The 25,210-nt window shown below is 39.7% G+C and overlaps 1 protein-coding gene across 3 annotated transcripts in view; it reads left to right on the top strand.

The window, feature by feature from the left end:
• The first annotated feature begins 2,190 nt into the window (after positions 1 to 2,190).
• The window catches only part of ME2 (malic enzyme 2), a 52,917-nt gene continuing 29,897 nt past the window's right edge, over positions 2,191 to 25,210 (top strand). Inside the window, exons 1-4 of one of the 3 annotated variants that reach the window (XM_047086188.1) lie at positions 2,191 to 2,307; positions 9,673 to 9,792; positions 19,460 to 19,593; positions 23,573 to 23,722. In XM_047086188.1, coding sequence (XP_046942144.1) covers positions 9,685 to 9,792; positions 19,460 to 19,593; positions 23,573 to 23,722 — 392 coding nt within the window. In that variant the 5' untranslated portion in view covers positions 2,191 to 2,307; positions 9,673 to 9,684. Of the gene's footprint in view, positions 2,308 to 5,624; positions 5,723 to 9,672; positions 9,793 to 11,389; positions 11,706 to 19,459; positions 19,594 to 23,572; positions 23,723 to 25,210 lie in introns of those variants that run through there. The other 2 variants (XM_047086189.1, XM_047086190.1) reach the window with 2 other exon arrangements.

Raw genomic sequence — 25,210 nt, 5'->3', positions numbered from 1 at the left:
TTTTTCCAACGTTTATTTATTTTTGGGACAGAGAGAGACAGAGCATGAACAGGGGAGGGGCAGAGAGAGAGGGAGACACAGAATCGGAAACAGGCTCCAGGCTCTGAGCCATCAGCCCAGAGCCCGACGCGGGGCTCAAACTCACGGACCGCGAGATCGTGACCTGGCTGAAGTCGGACGCTTAACCGACTGCGCCACCCAGGCGCCCCTACATTTTCTAGTAGTCACATGAAAAAGGTAAAAAGAGAGGAAAGTAATTTTAATAATAAATTTCATTTAACCAAAATTCTCCAAAGATTTTGACGTGTGATCAATATTTTAAAAAATCAAGAGGGGTGCATGGGTGGCTCAGTCAGTTAAGCGTCTGACTCTTGGTTTCAGCTCATGTCATGATCTCGTGGTTCGTGGGTTCCAGGACCATGTGCTGTCAGCACAGAGTCTGCTTGGGATTCTCTCTCACACCATCTCTTTCTCTCTATCCCTCATCTCCCTCAGAAGAAATAAACATTTAAAAAAATCAACATACATGGTTTTACATTTTTTTGTACTGTTTTCATACTCAGTGTGTATCTCAATTTAGACTAGCCACATTTCAGGTACTCAATAGCCATATGCTGTCTTGAATAAGAAGCCTCAGACCAGTCACCAAAGGGATTCGGGAGGAAAAATGTATTGGGGTGGGCCACCAAACAGTAGTGTGTGCCTCATTGACATTAACAAGTATTTCATTTAAGGAATGAAATGACCTCAATTTAACAAAAATAAGTCCCATCCATGGGTTATTCTAATGTAGGACGAACTGTCTTTCAAAGACAAAACAACTTTACCTCTATTAATGGAGCATTTATGACTTTTGTAATTTTTGAAGTTTCTCTCATTCCGATTGATATTCTTGACAATTCCTTGCGAGCAGGGTTATTTTTAGGTGATGGTTACTCATAGTCCTTCTTTTACTGAGATGGTTACTATAGCAGCCATATCTATCATTTATCAACTACGGCGTTTCCAAGCATGCCCCACCCTTCCATCTCATAGTGGCCGGCTGCTCCAGATTTCACGTAATTGTAAGTTTAAGAATGGATAACTCACTTTTCTCAACTTCCGCTCAATTTTCTCTACCTTACATTTCCATCACTCAGTTTTCTTATTCCATCTTCCTTGACTTTTTTTACCCTTCACACTTTCACTTTAAAATTATCATTACCATACTTCAAAAGTAAACTCAGTCACAGCCAAGAAGTTTTGGTTATAAGACTTTCTGAAAAAAAGTGAAGAAATAGCCTCCAATGTCATAACCGTGAGTGAGTGAACATGTATTAAGGTGCAGTCCCTGCCGCTTTCAAGATGACAATGTAGGGTTCCAGTGCTCTTCTGAGAGAACATTGAACTATTTATGGTGACTGTGACGGTAGGGATTGGTAAATTCCTCGCGGGCCAGTAACTGTGCTAACAGGCGTGGAGAGCAGCAAAGAATTCTGCAAAAGAGCGAGGAGACACAAAAATAGCTCAGAAACAGAAGTCGCCCCTAAAGTGCGGAGGCCTCGCATTTCCTGGGTTCCCCTTCTTCTGCTTCTCCAGTCTCCTGACCTGTATCCAGCTCTTAATCTCTCCTTCATCCTCTGCCTGCCTCCATGGGCTGTTCAGGATGGACCCAAACTCCCAGCCTTTCTCTCGCCTCCTGGGGACTGGGAAGACTGGTACCCGCCGACATCCCCCGGCCCGCCCGCGCCTGCGCAAAGCCTCTTCTCGCGCGAACGCGCAGCCATCAACTCGAGTATCCCCGCAGCCCCAGGGATGCGAGGTCCGCCGTACACCAGCCTCCGTTCCTTTCGTGGAACGACGGGCGTCGCCTGTATCTCCGGACTCCTATTCCACACCGCCCCTCTCGCATTCCCCGGGATCGAGTGCACACGGGTGCGCGCCCGGCCTCAAAACAGAAACCTCAAAGAAACAGACCCAGGAAAGCGCCCAGGGGAAGGAACCCCGGCGCGCGGGCCGCGAAGCCTCAGCTACAGCTCCGCCCTCCGGGGCCGGCTTTCTGCCTCCGCATTGGCCCGCGCGCCCGTCAGTTTCCGCTCCAGGCCGCGCCAGCCGGCCTCCCGACTCCCTTGCTCATTACGCCGCCGTACTTAGGCTGCCTTGCCGGCTGTTGGCCGCCCATGCCAGTCAGAGCCTGAGCTAGCGCCGGCTCCGCGAAGCTCGGGAAGGGGAGGGCCAGACTCGGCCGCAGCTGAGCATCGCCTGGGTGGGCGGCAGGGCCGCGGCCTCTCCGCCGGCAGCACCACCTGTCGCGGGGCGAGACTTGGGGTAAGGCTTCGCGTGGCGCGCCGTCGCGGGAGGCTTGGCACTGCGGGGCCAGGGCGGGAGTTCCTAGAGGGGAGCGGGCGCCGGCCTCCTCCTGTCCGGCCAGTGAAGCCGTTTGCGGACCTGCGGCCGGCTTCCGTGTGTGCGGCCGGCATGGACCCGTTTAGCGGATGGGCGGGGCGAGGCAATGGGAAGGGGTTCTTGGGGTCGGGGCTGAGGGCGGGGGAGTGGTCAGGTTGAAGCGGTCCCGAGTTCCAGCGTCCGCGGCTCTTCACCGGACACGGTTTTGGGGCGCGACTTCCCCGTTTCTAGACTTGCTGGTCCCAGGGTGGCCCCCTTCGCGCCCCGGAGTGAGATCCTGTGGCCTCCAGAACCCGAGCATCGCTCCCTTCCGCGCCCTTTGAACACCCGATTTTGTGGCTAGACACCTATTACCAATGTCTTTCTGCAGGGATGAATTAATGACAGGAGTTAGGCGCTGTGTGTGTGTGTGTGTGTGTGTGTGTGTGTGTGTATGTGTGTGCGCGCGCGCTCGTTCGTGTGTGTGTGTGTGTGTGTGTGTGTGTGTGTGTGTTAGTTCGTTCCTCGCTTTAAAGGAAGTTTGTTAGGAGCTAGAAAGTTCTAAGATTGGAACAGTTCTGTCAGGCAAAATGTCATAAGTAGACCAGGACTGGCAGGTGTTCCTTTGACGCTGGTGGTAACCACTTCTGCTTGTGTGGTGGTGTTACATTTTCGATCCTGGAATTGACTTTCTTTCTTACGAAAATAATTCCAGAAAGCTTGTTGCCTTTTAATGAGAAGCATAATCAAAACAATACATTTTTTTTTTCGAAATAAAAATCTTAACAGTAGTGCTTCCTTACAAAACGTAGTGTTACCTCCTATCAGATTTACCTTCCTGATGCTTGTGGCAATCACTTCTGGCAAAATAATAGCATTGTTGTTTCTTTTAGTGTTGCTATTGGTAGCAATGGAAGCACTATTGATTGTCAGTTACGGTCTGGACACTACTCTCTACGTGAGTCATTTCAAAATAACTTTGAGGTTGGTACTGTTATTTCCCCTTTACAAATGAATAAACTCAGGCTTAAGAAGGTTAAGTAACTTGCGCAAGATCCTGGGTTTTAGGTAGCAAAGCCTGGATTTGAACTCAAGCAGAATCAGGCAATTTACCATAACAGCTCCAGCCCCCTCTTAACCTTGCCTTGTATGCTTCTTAAGCATTGTTCATGTTGTTGAGCTAGTTGCAAAGTTGTACTCATGAATTTTAATTTTAAAATTTATTCTTCACTCATAAATTTATTCTTTAGTTTCCAGGCATTCTGGAAGTTAGAGAAGAAATGGTTGCCCACATTTACCCCTCCTCAACTGCCCTTGTATTGTATGAGTGTGTGTGTGTGTGTGTGTGTGTGTGTGTGTGTGTATATATATATATACACTAATTCTAGTAGTTATACAAAATATAGATAAGTATAGAATCTACTGTGTAATTACTAAAACTAATTGAGTTACATGTTACTATGTTACATGGTTTGCAGAAATATAGAAAAAAACAGTTTAACTCTTGGCTTCTAATATTGAACCTTTAATTAGGTTTGAACTCTGACTTGTAACCTGTATCTGACTCTTTTATGGTAGTTATAAAGACTTAATGAGAAGTTAGGCATAACGGCCAGATATGCTGCTATAACCTTTATCATAGGTTAATCGGGAATATTGGGCTATGCTTTTGTAGAAGTTTTTCATTCTCTTGAGAATTAAATATACCCTTGCTCAGTAGTTATTCCTGAGAAAGAAGCGTTTACAGATTTCACCCTTAGAAGGTGTTTATGTGTAATGTTTTTTCTTTCATACATTTGTTATGAAAACATGTTAAAAAATTCATAAAAGAAAAACTCATTTACCATTTGAGAATTTCTTTTGTAAATTAATTTCTATAATGCCATAAACTATATTTAATTTCCTATAAAAATAAGCTCTTCTCAACTATATTAAAATTTATGTTAAGTTAAACTAAAATTCTAATTTATGTTGGTGAATTTTTTGACAAACTTAATATTTTAAAACAAGTAATGTTGAAACCTGTAATAGTTTACTGAGGATTAATTTTAGAGGGAGGACAAAATTCGTACTAAATGTCAAAATCACTCTAACATATGATTTTCTAAAAACCTATTTTATTAAAAGTTAACTTTTATTTTAAAGTCACCATTTTGATTGTATGGCTGCATATCATTTCTGTTGATCAACATGTACAAATTTCAAAAGTAATGAAAAATACTATATTGATTCTGTAGATGTTGTTTAGGATGACATTTGATGTTGCCTGGACGTGTATGCCATCCACATTCTCATTATTGACCTAGAGATTTCATTTGAAGTCGTATAAATAAATGCTAACCATGATCATCCTTACAGCCTCTTAGTAAGGATTTCACACCAGAAGATGTTGATGCAGAAACTCACAGGCATTCGGGAGGCACCTTCTGACCACCTTAGTCTCTTACTACCACTAATAGTGCTTAGGTAACTAACATTGAAGCACTTGGAGGGCACTGTGATAAGCATCTTACATGGATTACCTAATTTAAATCTTAAAATGGTACTGTTTAGTAGGTGCTGTTGTTTTTCATCCCCACTTGAGTGATGAGAAGACTGCAACAGACTTACTCAAAATCACAGAGCTAGCACTGGCCAACCCTGGATTTAAATCTGGTAATTGAACCCAGAGCTTGTCTTTGACTACTGCTGACCTGCCTGGATATGGATTTTATTGAATAAACCTTCACGTCAAGTAGTCAGGCTCTTAATAATGATGATAAAGCTCTAATTGCTTGACACTTTATAAATACCTGATTACTACACACAGCTCTGCCCAATAGAGTTTGCCCTCTGCTAGTTCATTGATAAGAGAAGTAAGACTTGTAAGGCGGTGGTTCCCAGACTTTGGGACTTCTTGGGCAGGCATGCACAGGGGGACAGTTGGGACCAGACATAGACTGCCAACTTTTAATTCTGTCAAGGTTAAGGACCTTTTTAAAAACTACCACAGTCTACAATGCCCGTCTTTTCATAAAAGAAAGGACATTTTTTTTTATCACTAAAAAGGTATGAAGATCGTAATTAGAACACAAAAACAAAGACCATAAGTTTTGTTTTATGAAAGACTATATTGCATTGTCCCAATTTTTCTCATTTGGCCACAGACCCGTGAAAAACGTGTCCCAGATGAACACCAATTCAGAGACCATTTGGGAATGCCTGGGTGACACCACTGATTGCAAAATGGTGATGAGCCGAGTCCAGATTCAGACTTGGGTCTGACTACAAAACTTGTCCTCGTTGCCCCCAGTCATGACCTCTGTCTAATTTCGGTCTCCTTTGCATTGCTTCCTTTGACCCCAAGTAAGAGGCTAAGGTGAGTAGTCTCCCGCAGCCAGTGACCTAGCAGTTTCTGTCCCAGTCCAGTTTGTAAACAGCAGAGAGTAAGTTCCAGGGCAAGGCCATGTGAATGACACACCAGGGGAGAAACCACAGGCGTATCTCAGTATCCCAGAAACTCACATAAGCAGGCAGCTTGATTTTGCATGTTGATTAAAAATTGGAAGCCCTGCCTTTTGGTTCCTTTTTTTACTTCACTCTCCTTGTATCACATCTGCGTAACGTAACATTTTATCTTGTTGCCTCCCCAGATGATATTAAGGCTACCTGTCTCTTAGTCCTTGGTTCTAATTTTGGCAGAATTTTTTCCCCTTAAGTTTGTTTGTTTTTTACTCATGCCTGCTGTTTTAAAGACACTGTTAAAATTACTTTTATATTTTATTTTACTATCACTTACTAATAAAGTAAGTGATATAACATCTATATATTTTTTGGATATATTCTCTCATTTGATCATCAAAATTATCTGTAAGGTAGATTTGACAGGTGGTATTATCTTTATTAAACAGACTAAATTCAGTGTTTGATAGCAAAACTTTAACCAGGAGTTGAAAGTAGATTTCATGTATTAGAGTGCTGATCTTAACTTCTGAAAGGAAAAACTAATTCTCCTTACTTGCAGACTCAATTCTTCTGGCCACCAAACATGGGATTTTTTCCCCCCACACCCAGCAATTCACCAGTTCTCAGCAGATGCTGACTGGGTGTCCTTTAATTTAACCTCATTCTGACGCTGTCCAAATGCAGATAGCGTCACATCCCACAGGTTAAGAGTTCAGTCGCAAAAGATGTCCCTACTTCAGATGCCAATTGGAAGTCCAGGTTGTGACCTGTACTTCTGACCTATAAACTGAGGCTTCCCACAAACCCCTCCTCAAATTGGATGATTTTATAATGGCACATTGAACTCAGAGAGATACTTTACTTGCCTGTACCGGTTTATTATAGAAGGATGCAACTCAGGAACAGATGGAAGAGATCCGTAGAACTGGGTATCGATGGGAGTCGGGGGAGGATGTGGGGCTTCCCTGCCTTCCCTGAGTGTGCCAACCCCCAGCACCTAGGTGTGTTCACCAACCTGAAAGCTTGGCAGATCTCCTTCTTCACGAGTCTGTAGCCCCTGCCCACTTCCCTTTTCTGGAGGTTCCGGAGTGGGGCTGAAAATTCCTGCTCTCTAATCGCTTGGTGTTTCTGGTGACCAGCTCTTCCCTGAGGCTTTGTAGTGGTCCACCCTGGGTCACCTCAAAATGGGTGGCTTATGAATAACAGAAAATATTCCTATCATGCAGGAAATTCCAAAGACTTTTAGGAACTCTGTTCCAGAAACTGGGGACAAAAACCAAATACACTTCATATTATACAACAAGTGCTGATTACAAAATGCTTTTTTTTTTTTTTTCAGATTTTCTTTGATTTAAAGTAAAAAGTATTCCGTATTATTTTAGATGTGCCTACCTCACCAATATACTGCAAATACTAGTTCAGTCTTCTGGTACTAAAATTTTAATCGTGACACATAATGCTGTCTCTCCTGGAAGAGCCACACAAACACATGATCAATGCTACCATTTCAATTTCTGTCTCTTTAAAATTTATTTTGAAATAACTTGAAAGGCTTTGGTTGCATACATCATACTTCTTGGCCCCTTAATAGTTCACTGTGTGTTTTTGAAACACAGGTGTCTCTTACATATGGTTATCAAATTCAGGAAATTTAAAATTTTACAAAACTTTTATGTAAGCTATGGTACATGTTTCAGTTTTGCCAGTTGTCCCAATAAATGTCCTTTATAGCATTTTTTTTTTTGATTTAGGTTTTGCATCTAGTTGTCATATGTTTAGTCTTCTTTAAATTGCAGTAATTCCTTAGTGTTTGTCTTTCAGGACATTAACTTTTTAAAGTGGCCCAATTATTTTGTTGTATATCTCTTGTAATTCTTTATTACTATTATTATTGAAGTATATTTGACATAAAACACTGTATAAAGTTAAGATGTACAACATGTTAATTTGATATATTTATATATTGTAGTATGATTGCCATTGTAGTGATATTTATTGCTTCTAATGTTATATAATTTCTCTTTGGTGGTTGAAACAATTAAGATGTAGTCTCCTAGCAAGTTTGTTGATTATAATACAGCATTGTTGTCTATATTCACTATATCATGTATTAGATCTCTAGGAGTTACTATCTCTTAAGGCTCTCACTGCAGGTTTGTACCTTTAAACATCTGTCCTAGCCTCCCATCCCCCCATCCCCATCTCTCATGATTTTTGATGTTCTTACAATCATATAGATTTCTTGTTTTGTGGCCGTACTTATACACTACATTTATATGAAATACCCAGAATAGGTAAATCCATAAAGACAGTAAGCAGATTGGTGGTTTATGGGCACTGGGGGAGGGGAAAAGCTGCTTAATGGGTACAGTGTTTTCTGCTGGGATAGTGATGATATTTTGGAACTAGATGTGGGTTGCACAACATTATAGCTTTTCTAAATCCCTCCAAATTATTCACTTGAAAATGGCAAGTTTTGTTATGTGAATTTCACTTCACTTAAAAAATAATCCCAATATAAACGGTTTGCTGCACCCCCCATACAAACCCTTGATTTCTCAAAAACTACAAATTCCAGGGGCGCCTGGGTGGCTCAGTCGGTTAAGCGGCCGACTTCGGCTCAGGTCATGATCTCGCGGTCCGTGAGTTCGAGCCCCACGTCGGGCTCTGTGCTGACAGCTCGGAGCCTGGAGCCTGTTTCAGATTCTGTGTCTCCCTCTCTCTGACCCTCCCCCGTTCATACTCTGTCTCTCTCTCTGTCTCAAATAAAAAAACAAAAAAAACCAAAAAACTACAAATTCCACTAAGAACTTATTGCGGGATCATTGCAATGATTTGTAATAATTACAATACATGGGCATTGCAGCTTGATTTTTGGTGGGAGAATTGATATGCAGAAGAATCTATTACATTCCTATCATTTAATGTTTAATGTATTATGTAGAATTTTCCATTTTGAAAAATTCCTATGTGTTTGTGATGGACAGGAAAGGGTAAAAGCATGTTTTCTAGCCAATTTGCATGTTTTTCTATGTTAAATAACAGGGTTTTTGAAAACAAAATATTTAGTACATTACATAATCCATAACACATAATATATAATTATTACATAAAAATAAGTATAGTATTATACTAATATTATATTAGTACATTAAAGTCCTACATCTAGGTTAAGAATTTGTTTGTTTTTTGGTTTATTTTTTTTGTTTTTTTAAATGTTTATTTTTTAGAGAGAGAGTGTGTGTGAGCAGGGGAGGGGCAGAGAGAAAGGGAGGCACAGAATCCGAAGCAGACTCCAGGCTCTGAGCTTTCAGCACAGAGCCCGAGGAGGGGCTCAAACTCATGTACTGCAAGATCACGACCTGAGCCTAGCAGAAGTAGGCCTCATAACCGACAGAGCCACCCAGGTGCCCCTAGGTTAAGAATTTGAATAGCTTCTCTTCCTCTAAATGTTTACGCTCCAGGCTTTTCTGTTACTTAACTTTTCCACCTTCAGCCTAGACTCCCACACCCATTTACATGTTTACTAGATGTTACCTTGTTTCTTAATCTCTCCATTTTTTGGTCCCATAAATGGGAGATACATTCCTTGTCACACTTGGGTAGATTAGAAAAAGAATAAGTGTTTAGCACATTTTGTAGTGTGCCATATATACAAAATGGCAATGATGAGTAACCAGGGTCAGTCTTTGTCTTCACCCAACTATTACTCTTTTACAACCGTTGCAACCTGTAGAAACATAAATGTACTTTGAAAAAGCTTTATCAAGTGTGGAAAATTAGGCTTTCTATATCTGCTTTTGAAAACTGATACCTGATGTGCATGCAGTTCTCTGAAAAGTTTATTTGCTTCTTTTTTCCCAGGTGAAAGGAAAGATGTTGTCCCGGATCAGAGTAGTTGCTGCTCCTTGTACTCGGGCATGTCGTCATTTGCACATAAAAGAGAAAGGCAAGCCACTCATGTTGAACCCAAGAACAAACAAGGCTAGTAACTTTAATACTAACATCACATTTTCTCTCTTCCTGGAAAAGGTTTGATATATTTCAGACTGATAAAGCATGAACTTTTTGTATTTTGTAGCTTTATCCTAAAAGTATTCAGAGGTATTTGCTTTTTCTGCATGACTTTTCCCTTTTCTCCATGTGGCAAGAATCGTGGCTGCATTATGGCTCCCAGTTTCACCCCTCACAACTTCTACCACCAGAAAAAGATTGACTTTATTTCTTAGTTTCAGCTCAAAAAAATCCCTAGAATAGCAGTTAGCCAGGATTTTTAGCCAGGGTGGGATATTTAGATTTACCCAGCTCAAATCAGGTACTTACCCTGGACCAATCTAATTGAGCCCTTGGAAGATGGAGTCAAAATTGTAAAATAAAATTTCATCTAATGTCCACCCCTACCGTACCTCCAACCAGCTTTTTGGACACAAATCATTGTGTACAAGTGCTTTTGCCCAGCAATCTCATAGTGCTACTTCAACGTTTATTTATTTTTGGGACAGAGAGAGACAGAGCATGAACGGGGGAGGGGCAGAGAGAGAGGGAGACACAGAATCGGAAACAGGCTCCAGGCTCTGAGCCATCAGCCCAGAGCCTGACGCGGGGCTCGAACTCACGGACCGCGAGATCGTGACCTGGCTGAAGTCGGACGCTTAACCGACTGCGCCACCCAGGCGCCCCCTCATAGTGCTACTTCAAAGTGGGGAGACTTCTGACCCTCTTTACAACTCTTGGGGCAGAAGTGGCAGGCATTATTGATACCTAGTCTTGCCTTAATTCTGTACCCAAAGTGTGTTCAGTGGGCAAGTCCCTCTCTATTTTTTAGTGGTGATATTAATTAGGAAATACACATAGTTCTGAAAAAAGATTTCTTACAGAAAGCTTGTAAGAGGATACATTGGATTTATTGTAATATGGAGAGTTACCTCTTGGGAAGGGTGCATGCAGATTAAGTTGTGATTTATTTTAAAACAATGGTCATCAGAAATTTGCCAGTCCTGTTTTTTCCTCTGGTGGGGGTTGGGCATAATTAATTGTACAGTATATGTTTTGAAGGATTTCAGGCCTGCAAGAGGAAGTTTGATCAAGGGTCACGCAGAGTGCCTTATCTTTGCATTTTTGGTACCTTGCACAGAAATGAGAATTCTGTAGGCAGTGGTGAATTAAATGAAGCTTAATGAGGGATGTTCTGATTCTCTTTTTTTTTTTTTTTTTGCCTCACTTCCCCAAATCTTGCTTGCTCTCCAAGATGCAACTCACTCAAATCCAGTTCTCCTGTAGAGCCTTTTCATACCACCATAGACTGGAATAATCTCTCCTTTCTCTGAAACCCTGTAGCGGTTTTTATCTTCCTGTTCCTGTGGCAAGTAATCAATATATGTTGCTGTGTGCTTCCTTTCATCTCTTAAGCTGTCCTTGAAGTAGTTGATGGTAGTTGCGTTTTCATGAATTTATATTCCTAACTATATTTCAGGTTCCTTTGGGGATAGGGACCATTCAAAATTTCTTAAATTTTTTACAATGCCATGAGTACAGTAAACAGTTGCTAAGTATGTTGGTTTTATTTTATTTTTATCCTTACAGAAACTATTTAAAATGTACTGTGAGGAGATTATAAGAAATTTATAAAATACATTAAGTGGCAAATTAATTTTAAGGAGGAGGGTAGTCTAAAATGCATTACAGTACTTCTGTACAGAAAACAAAATCTAATGCTCTGGCCCTCTGAAATCTCTAAGGTTGGATAGCATCTGTATGGTTATCTCATTGAAAGATCACTTTTGGAAGCCCTGTAAGCATCAGAAAGAGTTATTTTGTCGTGCGTGTTTAAGAAGGAACATAGACTGTGATTCCCAATTTGAGGGTCATGAAGTCCTTGGGGACTTAAAAGAAATCAGGTATGTGCTTCAAACATTGTAGACTAAACGTCTTAAGAGTATGTTGCTGCTGCGATTAATAAAATAGTAATATAAGGCAGTACTGAATTCTTTTAAGATTGTAATCTTTTAACACATCCCAGCGGGGCGCCTGAGTGACTCAGTTAACCATCAAACTTCAGCTCAGGTCACAAAATCAGGGTTCATGGGTTTGAATCCTGCATTGGGCCCTGCACTAAGTCCAGAGCCTGCTTTGAATTCTCTCTCTCTTTCTGTCTCTCTCTCTCTCTCTCTCAAAATAAATAAATAAACTTAAAAAAAAAAAACACATCCCAGAAATTGAAAGGATGAATTGGACAATTAAAAAAATAAATCAAAAAAGATTGTAATCTTTTAAGATGTCTGGAATCACTGTCTACTAAAAGCATACCTGTTATTATGTCTGTAAGACTTTTTCATTGTGGTAAATAGTATACAATTTACAGTTTTAACCATTTAAAATTGACAGGTCAGTCACATTAAGTACATTCAGAGTCATGCATCCTTCACCGGAAATGGAAACCCAGAACCCATTCAGCAGTCACTCCCCATTTCCCCTTTCCCCTCCTCAGCCCTGGCAGCCACTAATCTGTTTTCTCTTCCTATAGATTTGCCTATTCTGGTATGAATATGAAATTCTTTATGAAATTTTTTAAAGTCCTTATACTTAAAACAATTTTTTTATGTTTTTATTTATTTTTGAGAAGAGAGAGACAGAGCATGAGCAGGGAAGGGGTAGAGAGAAAGAGGGAGACACAGAATCGGAAGCAGGCTCCAGGCTCTGAGCTGTCAGCGCAGAGCCCGACGTGGGGCTTGAACTCACAAGCCGTGAGATCATGACCTGAGCTGAAGTTGGAAGCCCAACCAACTGAGCCACCCGGGCGCCCCAAAGTCCTTATACTTTAAAGGACAGTGAACGTCACTGTGCTAGGTTATAAGCAGGACTTCAGGTGTTAATTTGAATTTGGTAGCCATGAATCTTTGGCTCTTCACTTAACCTCTCCAGACCCAAGTCTTCACCCTTAAATCATTAGGTAATATAGCATTTTGAAATGTTCAGAAAGCATTACAAATTTTTTTCACCATGACCAAGTGGGATTTATACCTGGGATGCAGGGCTGGTTCAATATCCTGAAACGTTCAAAAGGTTGTGCAAGTTTAAGATTGGATGTCTCCTTCCATCCTTATGTTCATTTGGCTATTTATTTACTTATTTATTTTTTAAATTTTACTTGAGAGAGAGAGAGAGAGAGAGAGAGAGAGAGATTCACAAGCAGGGGAGGGGCAGAGGGAGAAGGAGAGAGAATCCCAAGCAGATTTCATGCTGTGAGCTCAGAGCCTGACAGGCGGCTCATTCCACGGACTGCAAATTCATGATCTGAGCCAAATGCAAGAGTCAGATGCTTAACTGACTGATTGGCTAACTTTCTAGATAATTTTTTGAAACTCATCTCTGTATCCTTTGTTGTAGGAAGTTTGCACTTCCCAGTTTTGTACCTGGAGCTCTGGCTTTATGGTTATTAGTTCTGTGAGGGTTTTTGTTTGTTTTTATTTTAACTTCCCCTGGCTATATGTCTAATAGGTAAACTAATTCAAATTTTTATTGTTTGTGTAAATAATAATCATATTATGACTAATGAAAAATTGCATTCTTACTACCCCAGTACATCATCTGTTTTTATTTTGCCAAATCCCCTTAAAAGTATATTTACCTTTAAGATTGTAGTATACAATTTTATATGCCATTTTACTACTGGGAAGAGTGTATTATAAATAATCTCCATGATGCTTCGTAAGCCTTTTATATATGGCTGCATCATAATTTAGTAGATAGATTTGGAATCATTAAGACTAAAGAGAGACCCCCTTGACTCTTACATGCTGTGTTACCTTCGGTGTAAGGTTATACCTACAGTTTCTTTATCTAGACTGCTGTGGAGAAAAAGGAAAATTCTAAAGCTACTTTAGGCACTGTAAATGCTTTATAAGTGTGAGTTACCCCCTCCAGGGGATGTTTTGTAATTTAGTTAGCCATGACCCTATTATTGAATATAATTTTCAATTTTGACATTATGAATCATTAGTTACTAGTTATCAGTTTTATAAGTAGGTATTTGGTAATTTCCTAATCCCTAGCAGATTATTCTGATTGTATTTGGAAGGAAAGATATAGAAGGGGCCTTTTATGTCTCCCCAGTGTTTACTTGCAACACTCAAGTCTAGTTAACAGATTTTTATCAATATTGACTTATGTGAGAAAACTAGGTGTGTCTAAAGGAAAAAGCTCAGGGGATCTTTCAGGATTGGTCAAAGGAGGTACACTTCTACTGTGTTAATTGGCAGGGTATTGCTGTTGCATAGATGAGAAAAGGGCAGACTTGGTGGAACAGGTGGCATTGAGGAATGGAGAGGGAGAGGCTGACTGTTAAAGAACTAATCAAGGCATTCATTTTAAGCTAATGTCATCTTTGCAGACTTGCTTCACTTATTAATACCAGGCTAGAAAATTTAGGCATTTGATCAACTATTAACGTAAATACTCAACATATAAAAATGTTTTAAATCATTTTAACTTCGACCTTGCATTATAAATAAAATGTTTTTGAGTGTCCCTTAAACCTAGATAGGAGATAGGCAGCGACATCTTGTATAGCCAACTCATTTGTCTTTGGCACTAGGATAGGCACTTTTAAGTGAACTCATTAATTCATTTAAATCTAAAGTTTAGGGTCGGCTAAAGTTTAGGGGAGCCGACTAGCTGGCTCAGTCGGTGGAGCATGTGACTCTTGATCTTGGGATCATGAGTTCGAGCTTCACGCTGGGTGCAGATTACTTACTTAAATAAATAAATAATTTTCAAAATAAAGTTTAGCTTTTCCACTTTTGTCTTGTACTAGAGTTGGAAAAGAAAGTAAGAGTGATAGTTTGGGTTTTACATCTTTTATATTTCCCAGCCTTAGGTGAAATCTTATAAGGAGAAACATGAGTTGCAAAGGATTTAGTGATTTAAGTCTTCTCCCTTTTCTCTTTTTCCAATATAGCTGAAGCTTTGTCAGTTTTATAGATCTTTTTAAAGAGCCAACCTTTGGGTTAACTGATTTATTTTTCCAGTTGTTTTTTCTACTTTCTATTTCACTTATTTTTGCTCTAATCTTTAATACTTCCTTCCTCCTTGCTTCAGGTTTAGTTTGCTCTTTCTCTCCCCCCTAGTTTCTTAAGGTAGAAGCTTAGATGATGGATTTGAGATCTTTCTGCCTTTTTAATGTGGGTGTTTACAGCTCTAAATTTCCCTCTAAACATTGCTTTTGCTGCATTCCCTAAGTCCTAAGTTTTGGTGTGTGTGGTTGTTTGGTTTGCTTTGGTATATGTGTTCTAATTCATCTCAGAATATCTTCTAATTTCCTTTGTGATTTCTTCTTTGATCAGTTAGTCATTTATGAGTTTGTTGTTTAAAATCCAAATATTTGTGAATTCCCCAAATTTCCTTTTATTATTGATTTTTAATCTCATTGCATTATGGTTGGAGATCAGACTTTGGATGATTTCATAAATCCTTTAAAATTTATGGAGACTTATAGTTTAACATACAGTCCTGGAGAATATTCCATGTGCACTTGTTTTGAAGAATGTGTATCTTGCTGCTGTTGTGTGGAGGGTTCCATACATATCTGTCAGGTCTAGTTGCTTTATAGTGTTATTCAGGTCTTATATTTTCTTGGCCGATTTTCTGTGTAGGTGTTTTCTCCATTATTGGAAGCGAGGTATTAAAGTCTCCAACTTGTCTTTCTTCCTTGGATCCTGTCAGTTTTTCCTTCAAGTATTCTGGACCTCTTTTACAAATGTATATATGTTTGTAATTGTTATATCTTCTTAATGGATTGACCCTTTTGTCATTATAAAATGTCCTTCTCTAGTAACAGTGTTTATTTCAAAATCTGTTTGGGTTATTGTTTACATGGTATATCGTGTTCCATCTTTTTACTTTCTACCTAATTGTATTTTTGCTATAGACAGCATAAAGTTGCCAATCCCTGCCTTTTTATTGTAGATTTTAATCCATTTACATTATCTAATGGTTGATAAGATACAGTTTAGTCTGCCATTTTGCTATTTGTTTTCTAAATGTCTTTTTTGTTCCTCTGTTCTGCCATTGTTCCCTTCCTTTGTGGTAAATTGATATTTTCAAGTATACCAATCTAATTCCCTTGTCATTTCTTCTACTGCCTTTTCCTGAGTTGTTTTCTTAGTGGTTTGCCCTGGGGATCACAATTATCATCTTTATAACAACTTAGTTCAGTTTGATTCCAACTTAATTTTAATAGTACACAAAAGCTGTTGCTGTATAGTTCTGTCCTTTCCTTCAGTGCTGGTTTGTCATACAAAGCATGTGCTTATGCATTGTGTGATCATCAATACAGATTTATATTTATTTCTTTTTTTAAAACATTTTTAAAATTTTATTTTAGAGAGCACGAGGAAGAGGGGCAGAGAGGGAGAGAGAGAGAGAGAGAGAGAGAGAGAGAGAGAATCCTAAGCAGGCTCCAAGTTCAGTGCAGAGCCCAGTGTGGGGCTCAGTCCCACGACCATGAGATCAGGACCTGAACCGAAATCAAGAGTTGGATGGTCAACTGACTGAGCCACCCAGGAGCCCCTATGTTGACTTTTATATTTACCTGTATGATTATCTTACCCATGTTCCTTATTTCTTCAAGTAGATTTAAGTTACTGTCTAGTGTCTTCATTTTAGCTTAAAGGACTGTCTTTGGTATTTCTTGTGAGACAGGCCTGCTAGCAATGAGTTCTCTATTTTTATTTGAAAATATCTTAATTTTTCCTTCAGTTTTGGATAATTTTGTAAAGACTTAGAAATTCTTGGTTGACACGTTTTTGTTTTGTATTTTTTCTTTCAGCACTTTGAATATGTCATCCTACTGCCTTATGGCCTCTGTGGATTCTGATAAGAAATTAGCTGTTCCTCTTTTTAAGGATCCCCTGTACATGATGAGTCACTTCTCTGTGCTTTCAAGTTTCTTCTTTTGTCCTTGTCTTTCAACAGTTTGAATATGTGTGGCTAGGTATAGATCTCTTTGAGTTTTTTCTGATTGGAGCTGTTGAGTTTCTAGGATATGTGTTTCTTCTAGGGTTCGTGTTTCTCATCAAATTTGAGAAGCTTTTGGCCATTATTTCTTCAAATATCCTTTTGTCCTTTTCTTTCCTTGCCTTCTGGGACTCCTGTTATGCATATGTTGGCACACTTAATAGTGTCCCACCAGTCTCTGAAGCTCTGTTCATATTTACTCATTGATTTTTCTTTGTTTCTCAACTGGAGAATCTCAATTGACTTATCTTTAAGTTGACTGATTCTTTCTTCCACCTGCTCAAATCTGCTGCTTAACCCCTCTAAACTTTATTTTAGTTATTGTACTTCCAATTCCAGAACTTCTATGTTTGGTTCTTTTTTATAGTTTCTATTTTTTCAGTGATATTCTGTAGTTAGTGAGGTATCATTCTCTTACTTCCCTTTACTTCTTTAGATGTGGTGTCCTTTAGTTCTTTGAATATATTCAAAATAACTAGAGTCTTTTTTAATTAGTACAATGTTTGAGCTTCCTCAGGGACAGTTTCTATTAGGTACCCTTTTTCCTGTGTATGAGCCAGACTTTGTCTTTGTGTATGCCTTATAATTTTTGTTGAAAACTGGACATATTAAAGAATGTGGCTGCTCTGGAAACCAGATATTCCTCCCAGGGCTTGTTATGTTGCTGTTGTCTATTTAGTGACATTTCTGAACTAATTTTTTTTCTGCGTGTGAAATATAATTGAACTACTTCTTTAAAGTCCTTATTCTTGTTTGTTAGGCCCACTAAAGTCTGCATCATTAGCTAAGTAGTCAGCTCATGATTAGACAGAGACTTAAATACCTAAGGGCTCAGTGTACATGTTGGAGTGTGTCTTTACTGTTCAGGCAGGTTACAACTACACATTAGCCTTTATTTCCTGCTTACATGGAGCCTCCAGGTTAGCCAGAGATGGGAGCTAAGGGCCTTCTCAGATCCTTCCTGGACTTGCCTACAGTTTGTGCATGATGACCTTCTAGATTCTTAGGAATATGTCAAGCTTTTCAACCACTGCCCCCACTCCCACCCCATGGACATTTTGTTCTTCAGCTTCTCCTTTTCAGTTTTTTGGTTAGCCTGTTGTTTCCTCAGCTGTTATCTACTGCCTTAGGCAGCCGCCATGTTAAATAATTGCCTCAGATTGTTTTCAGGACACTCTTCTGGAGAAAAAGCTGTTCACACTGGGTGAGCTCCATATAAGGTTAAATAAAGACAGATTTGCAAGTGGGGTCTTCCACTGAAATAATGGCAGCTTTCCTGGGGATGGGGCTGTAGAAAAATCTCCAACCGCTAGACTCTATTTTTCAAAGCGATTATTTCATAGTGATTGCTGTTTTCTAGGCTTCTGTGGAGCTGGGGAGGGAAACATAGGAATAAGGCAAATAAAAATGTCATGAATCCTGCTTTTCTTATGAAAATTCAGCTGCTTCTCTTGAATAAAATGTTCCCTGATTGCTGAGGCCTTTGATTAGTTTCCAGAATTCTGAAAAAGTTTATTCTGGTCATTTGGCCAGTATTCTTGTTGCTTTTATGGAGGAAAAGATTTTTGGAAGTCCTTACTCTGGCGTTTTTATAGACATCACTTTGATAAAAAGAAGTTAACACACAGCTGAATATCAGAAATTGAAAAAGATTTTCATATGACATAGGTTAATTTTTTCCTAAGTATCATTCCCTGCTTGCTCTTTGTCAACTCAGCCTCACTGCTTTCTAGTGGAAGGAGTTTCTGTTATCAGTTTGGTTTGTGTTCTTTTAAGCTGTATTCTGTTAATTTCATTTCTAATGTATGTATGGATCTGTGTATATGATTTATTTTATGGGGGGTTTCTGAATATAACAGTTAACAGTAAATGTGTTTGATTTGAAACTTGCTTTTTTTTTTCTTAACTATGGGTCTGGGAGATACTTGTACTACATAATTGGAGATCTGTGTTTTCCACACCAGGAAATACCATAAGTTCCTTAACCGTTCCATAATTCATGGGCTTTTAGTTAGTTTGTAATAGTCAAGAGAACTAGAAACAGTACTATAACTAATCTTTTTTATATGTCTCTTTATGTATGACTATTTCTCTACGATGGCTGTCTAGAAGTAGAATTGCTCTCTTGTAGAGTATGTGCATTAAAATTTAAGAATGTTTTTTTTTAAAAAAATTTTTTTTTCAACGTTTATTTATTTTTGGGACAGAGAGAGACAGAGCATGAATGGGGGAGGGGCAGAGAGAGAGGGAGACACAGAATCGGAAACAGCCTCCAGGCTCTGAGCCATCAGCCCAGAGCCTGACGCGGGGCTCGAACTCACAGACCACGAGATTGTGACCTGGCTAAAGTCAGACGCTTAACCGACTGCGCCACCCAGGCGCCCCTTAAGAATGTTTTTAAGTTGTCTTCTAAAAAGCTTAAACCTGTTTACATTTCTAGCAATGGTATGTGAGAATAACTCTTACCACACCCTCACTGATACTAGAGATGATCAATCTTAAATACTTAATGACAGTCTGGGCAAAATGGTATCTTACTTATTTTTTAAAAATTTACATTGAAATTACATTTTGTTGGATAGATAGCACCATTGCAACCTCAGTAAGCAATAATTTTTAATCCTTTTCTCCTTTGTAGGGAATGGCGTTTACATTACAAGAACGACAAATGCTTGGTCTCCAAGGACTTCTACCTCCCAAAATAGAGACACAAGATATTCAAGCTTTACGATTTCATAAAAACGTGAAAAAATTGAATAGTCCTTTGGAAAAGTAAGAGTTGATTAGATGTTTCATTTTTTTTTTAAAGGAGATAATTGTTTTAAGTTTATTTTATTATGAGAGAAAGCACAAGCGGGGGAGGGGCAGAAAGCCAGGAGAGAGCGAGAATCCCAAGCAGGTTCCACACCATCAGTGCTGAGCCTGATGCGGGGCTCAAACCCACGAACTGTGAGATCATGACCTGAGCCAAAGTCGGATGCTTAACTGACTGAGCCACCCAGGTGCCTCAGATGTTTGGCTTTTTTATTGATGTCCTGATCAGAAAAATTGGGAGCATTATGGTTATTATTGCATATGGAATATATGTAGTCTCAAGATGAAGTTTGCATTTTAGTCAGTTAACTATTATTTTTATAATGATTATGTTTCCTTTATTTCACTGAATGTTTGTGTTTGCTAGTGTAAAATTTAGCAGAAATCTATTTTTAAGCTTAAAATCACAGAGCATTTCAGACTTGAATGGAATGTTAGAAACAAAAGCTATTATCTGACTTGTATCCTTTCTATTCAACAACTTTTATTAATCATCTACTTTGTGTTTGCCACTGTACTGGCCACTGAGAGTGTAAAGTAGGTAAAAGGTAGGTGACCATATAATATATCATCCAGTCCAGAGGAGTAACTGAAACTGTCCCAGGAAAACTAGAATGTATTGTCACTCCAGTAATACACAGCCCTGCCTTCTAGGAGCTCATCAATAGATATTATACTGTGACGGTCATTGTACTCTATACTACTGTGTGCAGGACAGTGAGAAAAAGGTACATGCAGAGAACATTCTGAAAGCACAAAATAGGGACTCCTAGCTGGATTTGGGGAATCCATTAAAGTTTTCTGGAGGAAGTGATTCCTGAGCTGTGTTTTAAACAGTATATTACACGTGGCAGGCAAAATGAGAAAGAAGGGCAAAATATTATGGGTAGAGGGATCAGTCTGAATGCTGAATTAAAAATATCTTCTGGGTTTGTTAAGTACAGGAGATTATTGTTTGATGACTGGTGAGAGTGGTTTCTCACCAGTAAGTAAAGCAGGACTTGGGGTTAAGCAGGTATATTTCAAGCTAGAAGGAAGTTGAAGGTGCTCACGCTGTGAGGAATGAGCCCAGAAGAAAGGGTAATTGATAGAACAAGATCCCAGAGAACTGAAAGGGGCATAGAGTCAAGTGCAAAGATGGAGAGCATGGGACTGAGTGCAGAGGTAGAAGGCATAAGGTCGAGGACAGAGGTGGAGGCTGACCTTGCACAAGAAAAGTACAGAGGTAGAGGGAATAGGGTCAAGTACAAAGAGAACAGTGGGTTGAGTGCAGAGGTAGAGGGTGTAGGGTCAAGGGCAGAGGTAGAGGCTGGCCTTGGACAAGAAAAAAGAACAGGTCATTTTCTGGGGCAAGAGCAAAGATAAATACAGGTACAATACGGATAAGCTATGCAGGTGGTAGGACAGAGGTTGTGAGATCTCATCCTGCCTTGTTGACCTTGATTTTCTCTATGATGTCAAATATGGAGGTTGTGGCTAAGATTTAAAAGGGCCAAGGTTGAATAGAATTGGTGAGGAAAGTGATAAATGTTTAGAATAGCCATTTAGCCAAAGAGTGTAGCTGAACAAGGACAGATTAAAGGGATGGGAAAGCCCTGAAGACTTAGTGGCTTAATCTTGTTTGTATTGATGTCATTCTGCCCAGCAATGTTATTTTTACATGGAAAAGGTGAAATGTAACTTAATTCAGGTTTGGGGTTTGCTGGGCTGGCAAAGATGCTACATTAATTTATTCAGCTAGTATTCATTCAGGGCTGTTATGTGTCAGGCATTGTTTTAAGCTCTAGAACTACAGGAATGAGAAATTCCACCCTTTCCTTCAGGGAGTCCATGGCTGGAAAAGACAGACACTGTGGAAGGGGAGTGCAGTGATAAAGGTACAGGGGTGTTCCAAAATGGTGAAGATTTGTTCAGAGTGAGAGGCTTGATCATGGGATCCAGAGTGGGGAAAGAAGAGGAGCCAGGGAGGAGCTAATAGAGCGGGAGAAAACAGAGGGATCCAGGAGCCAGAGATCTCTCAAAGAACTGGAAAGTGGGGGCAATAGATAGCTAGCCACAGGGGAGAGGGTTGCCTTAGTGGTAATCAGAATTTCTGAGCTGTAGTAGTCCTAGGTGAGGACAAGATCCAGCATGGAGCACTCAGAGGAGGGACCAAACTTAGATGGAGGTGAAAGTGAATCACAAGTGCCTGATAGGTCTCTGCTGTCTGTTTCACAGAGCTACTCAGTCTTGTCTGTTTTCTCCCTTGGACTGAGGAGCAATCTCCTTCCCTTTAACTTCTACCTATGGGTATTATTTCTGCCTGTGGTAGCTGCATAGAAAATACTATTCCTCTTCTAAATAGAATCACTTCTCCCTGATTATTCACCAAATATTTGCACACCAGTTATATTCCACTTACTTTGCTAGTTACTGGAGATACAGAGGTATATAAAGCAATAGTCCCTAACTCATGATACCATCCAGGCTGGAGGGAAGACAGAGTCAGGAAGTAGAGTGAGAGTTGCAGAGGAGGGAGTAGGGTATTAAGGGATCTGAAAAGAGGAAAATCTGTGTCTGTGTGGTGGGGGAGGGGAACGGGCACCAAGGGAGAGAGTGCCACCTGAGCTGCATTCGGGGAGAGTAAGTAGGGACTATGCATGCATAGGGGGTGTTCAGAAGTTGCATTGTATGTAGCAACACCAAGGTAAGACATGGGTGTATTTGAGAAACTGAAGTAAGTTCAGTATGAACATGTGGCTGGAAAGTAGGCGCAGGTGTTGCTAACTAGTTTAGAAGCATTAGCCTATTTAATGGGTGTTTGGAAAGCATTCAAAGAGAATAGAAATAATAAGAGTTATTTTTTTTTAAGAGAAGACTAGATTGGAGCAGGGGAGCAAAACCGTGTGTATACAGACCAGTTAAGAAAGTTCTTGAGGTAGCCCAGGTGAGAAATGATGCTAGCTTGGATGGGGTGAGGGTGGAGAGGGGGAAATAGATGTATTTGTAAGTTATTTAGTAGGTGGACTCTGTAGGACTGTTGCTTTATTAGACTAGGGTAAGGTAGAGTGAGAGAAGGAGAAATCAAGAATGGGATCTTGGATTCCCATTTGGTCAGGTGATAACAGGAAGAGGAACAAGTTTGAGTAAAAAGTAATGCGTCTGTTTTACACATATTTAATTCAGGGTGACCACTGTTTTTTTTTTTTTAATAATAAAAGCATCTATGACTTAATATTTTTAAGTTTATTTTTTATAGTAATCTCTACACCCAACATGGGGCTCAAATTCATGACCCCAAGATCAAGAGTTGCATGCTCTTCTGACTGAGCGAGATGCCCCATTGCTGGTTTCTTTTTTTTTTTTTCAGGCCAACATTTTCCAGTTTTCTAAACTTTATTCTTGAAAAGCCATTGTTTATATGTGTATATGAGTTGACCATTGCCTTTATGCTACCTCTATGCTTTATATAGACCTGATAATGCCATTAAGCCTATTGGATTATAACTCCACAAGGACAGAGGTCACTTCTTACATCCTGGGAGTCCAAAATAGTTCCTGGCACATAGTATTTAGTAAATATTTGAATGAATGCCACTTTATTTTGCTTCCGTATTTACATGTTAGTCACTTTGAACATTAGTTCCATAAGGATAGTCTTTGCATTTCTAGTTCCTGGTATAGAGCCTGACTCTCAGTAAGCGTTCAGTAAATGTTAGCTGTTGTTTCTGCTGTTCTCCTCCTCTTCTCCTTTGTCATCATCAGCATCTATAATTTAAGTGCATTTTTACTTTTGTTAATCTTTGTCCTGGGTGTTAAACAGTGATAATTCAGGGTTTTGTTTTCTGGCAGGGAAGGGAGTCCTCAGTTTTCGATGTTTGCATATGACTTTCAAAGGCCAGAACTCTAAGTATAAATGCTGACTGATGTAGACATTATTTACTGTGCTTAATTTCAGATACATCTACATAATGGGAATACAGGAAAGAAATGAAAAATTGTTTTATAGAATTCTGCAAGATGATATCGAAAGTCTGATGCCAATTGTATACACACCAACAGTCGGTCTTGCCTGCTCCCAATATGGACACATCTTTAGAAGACCTAAGTAAGGCTTATTTTTATAACTATATTTGCAAAGATTATTGTATAGGGAAAATTGCACCCCCTAACCCCTCTTACATTTCTCTTTTATATATGCAGTCTTAGGTCAACCACCTTCCCACCTCACAAAAGCTTAATTTGGACAAAAAGGGATTAATAAAAATCCAGCATATTGATATCTTTTGTTTTTGTAGAAATAGCAACATTCATTCCTAACCTTCTGTAACTTATTTTGGTTGTTAGAACTGTGCATTTCTGTACCAAAAAAAGGGGGATGTAATCTTAATTTTCGTGGCAGATTCTCCAGAATTATCATGAATATCATTTTGATGATCTGCCCAAATTAAGAGATTCTTTCTCTCTCTCTCTTTTTTTTTTTAATTTGTGGTGTTTGTTTTTTCTTTTAGAATTTGTACGAATTTTAATTTCAAATAGTTGTGGCACCTCAGCTATTTTAAGTAGAAAGAGTACTGGAATGGGCATCTACTTAAGTCTTTCAATAAGTCACTTTCTCCTTCTGAATCTGTTTTCATATGAAATAGGGATCCTAGCACCTCTCAGAGAGCAGCTGAGAAGGTCAGATGAGGAACTCATGGGACAATTCTTTACAAATTTTTGATTAATTTGTGTTTTCTTGTCATGTTCCTCTAACCTGTCCTTTTCTTCAGTCCTCACACCTTTCCCATGTCCTGCTTACACGTTGATACAAATGTACAAATGCAGACAGTGCAGGATAGCATTGACCTTCACTCTCCCCTCATCTAGCCTAGTGGCGTTCAGACCTTAATGTGCATACAGAACACCTGTGGGACTTAAAATGTTGATCCATGCCAACCTTCCTCTCCTTCCCGTTCCCAAGATTCTGCTGACAAAGAGAAAGGTCTGGAGGTCTGGATTTTAATGACCGTGGTTGGCGATGGTGCTTCAGGTATTCCCTGGAAGACCCTTGGAGAACAAACACATTGTCCTGTTCTGTCCTATGTGCTGCCATCAGTTAATGAGTCTTAAGCATTTCTTTTTTTTCTTTTTCTTTTTACATTTATTATTTTTGAGAGACCGAGAGAGACAGAGCACTAGTCAGGGAGGGATAGAGAGAGAGGGAGACACAGAATCTGAAGCAGGCTCCAGGCTCTGAGCCGTCAGCACAGAGCCCAACGCGGGGCTCAAACTCACAAACCGTGAGATCATGACCCGAGCTGAAGTCAGATGCTTAACTGACTGAGCCATCCAGGCGCCCCAAGTCTTAAGCATTTCTTATGTTAACCCAGCTGTTCAGCTCTTTTACATTTCTTTTTCATTTAGAATAGTGTTTCTCAATCCAGATTAAAGGATTAAGATAAAGTTAAAAAATACTGATGCCTAGGCCCCACCCTAGAGATTCTGATTCATTCAATCTGGAGTTGGGCCTCTGTGTAGGTATTTCATAAAAGCTCTTGCTGTGGTTCTGATGTGTACCCCGCACTCAGAATGGACTCGAAGCATAAAGAGCATG

This window comes from Lynx rufus, unplaced genomic scaffold, assembly GCF_022079265.1.
Source record: "Lynx rufus isolate CCGP_SWC_20201006 ecotype Redwood Valley unplaced genomic scaffold, mLynRuf1.p SCAF_20, whole genome shotgun sequence".
In the NCBI taxonomy this organism is placed as follows: Eukaryota; Metazoa; Chordata; class Mammalia; order Carnivora; family Felidae; genus Lynx; species Lynx rufus.
This window is presented reverse-complemented; position numbering and strand designations above follow the sequence as displayed.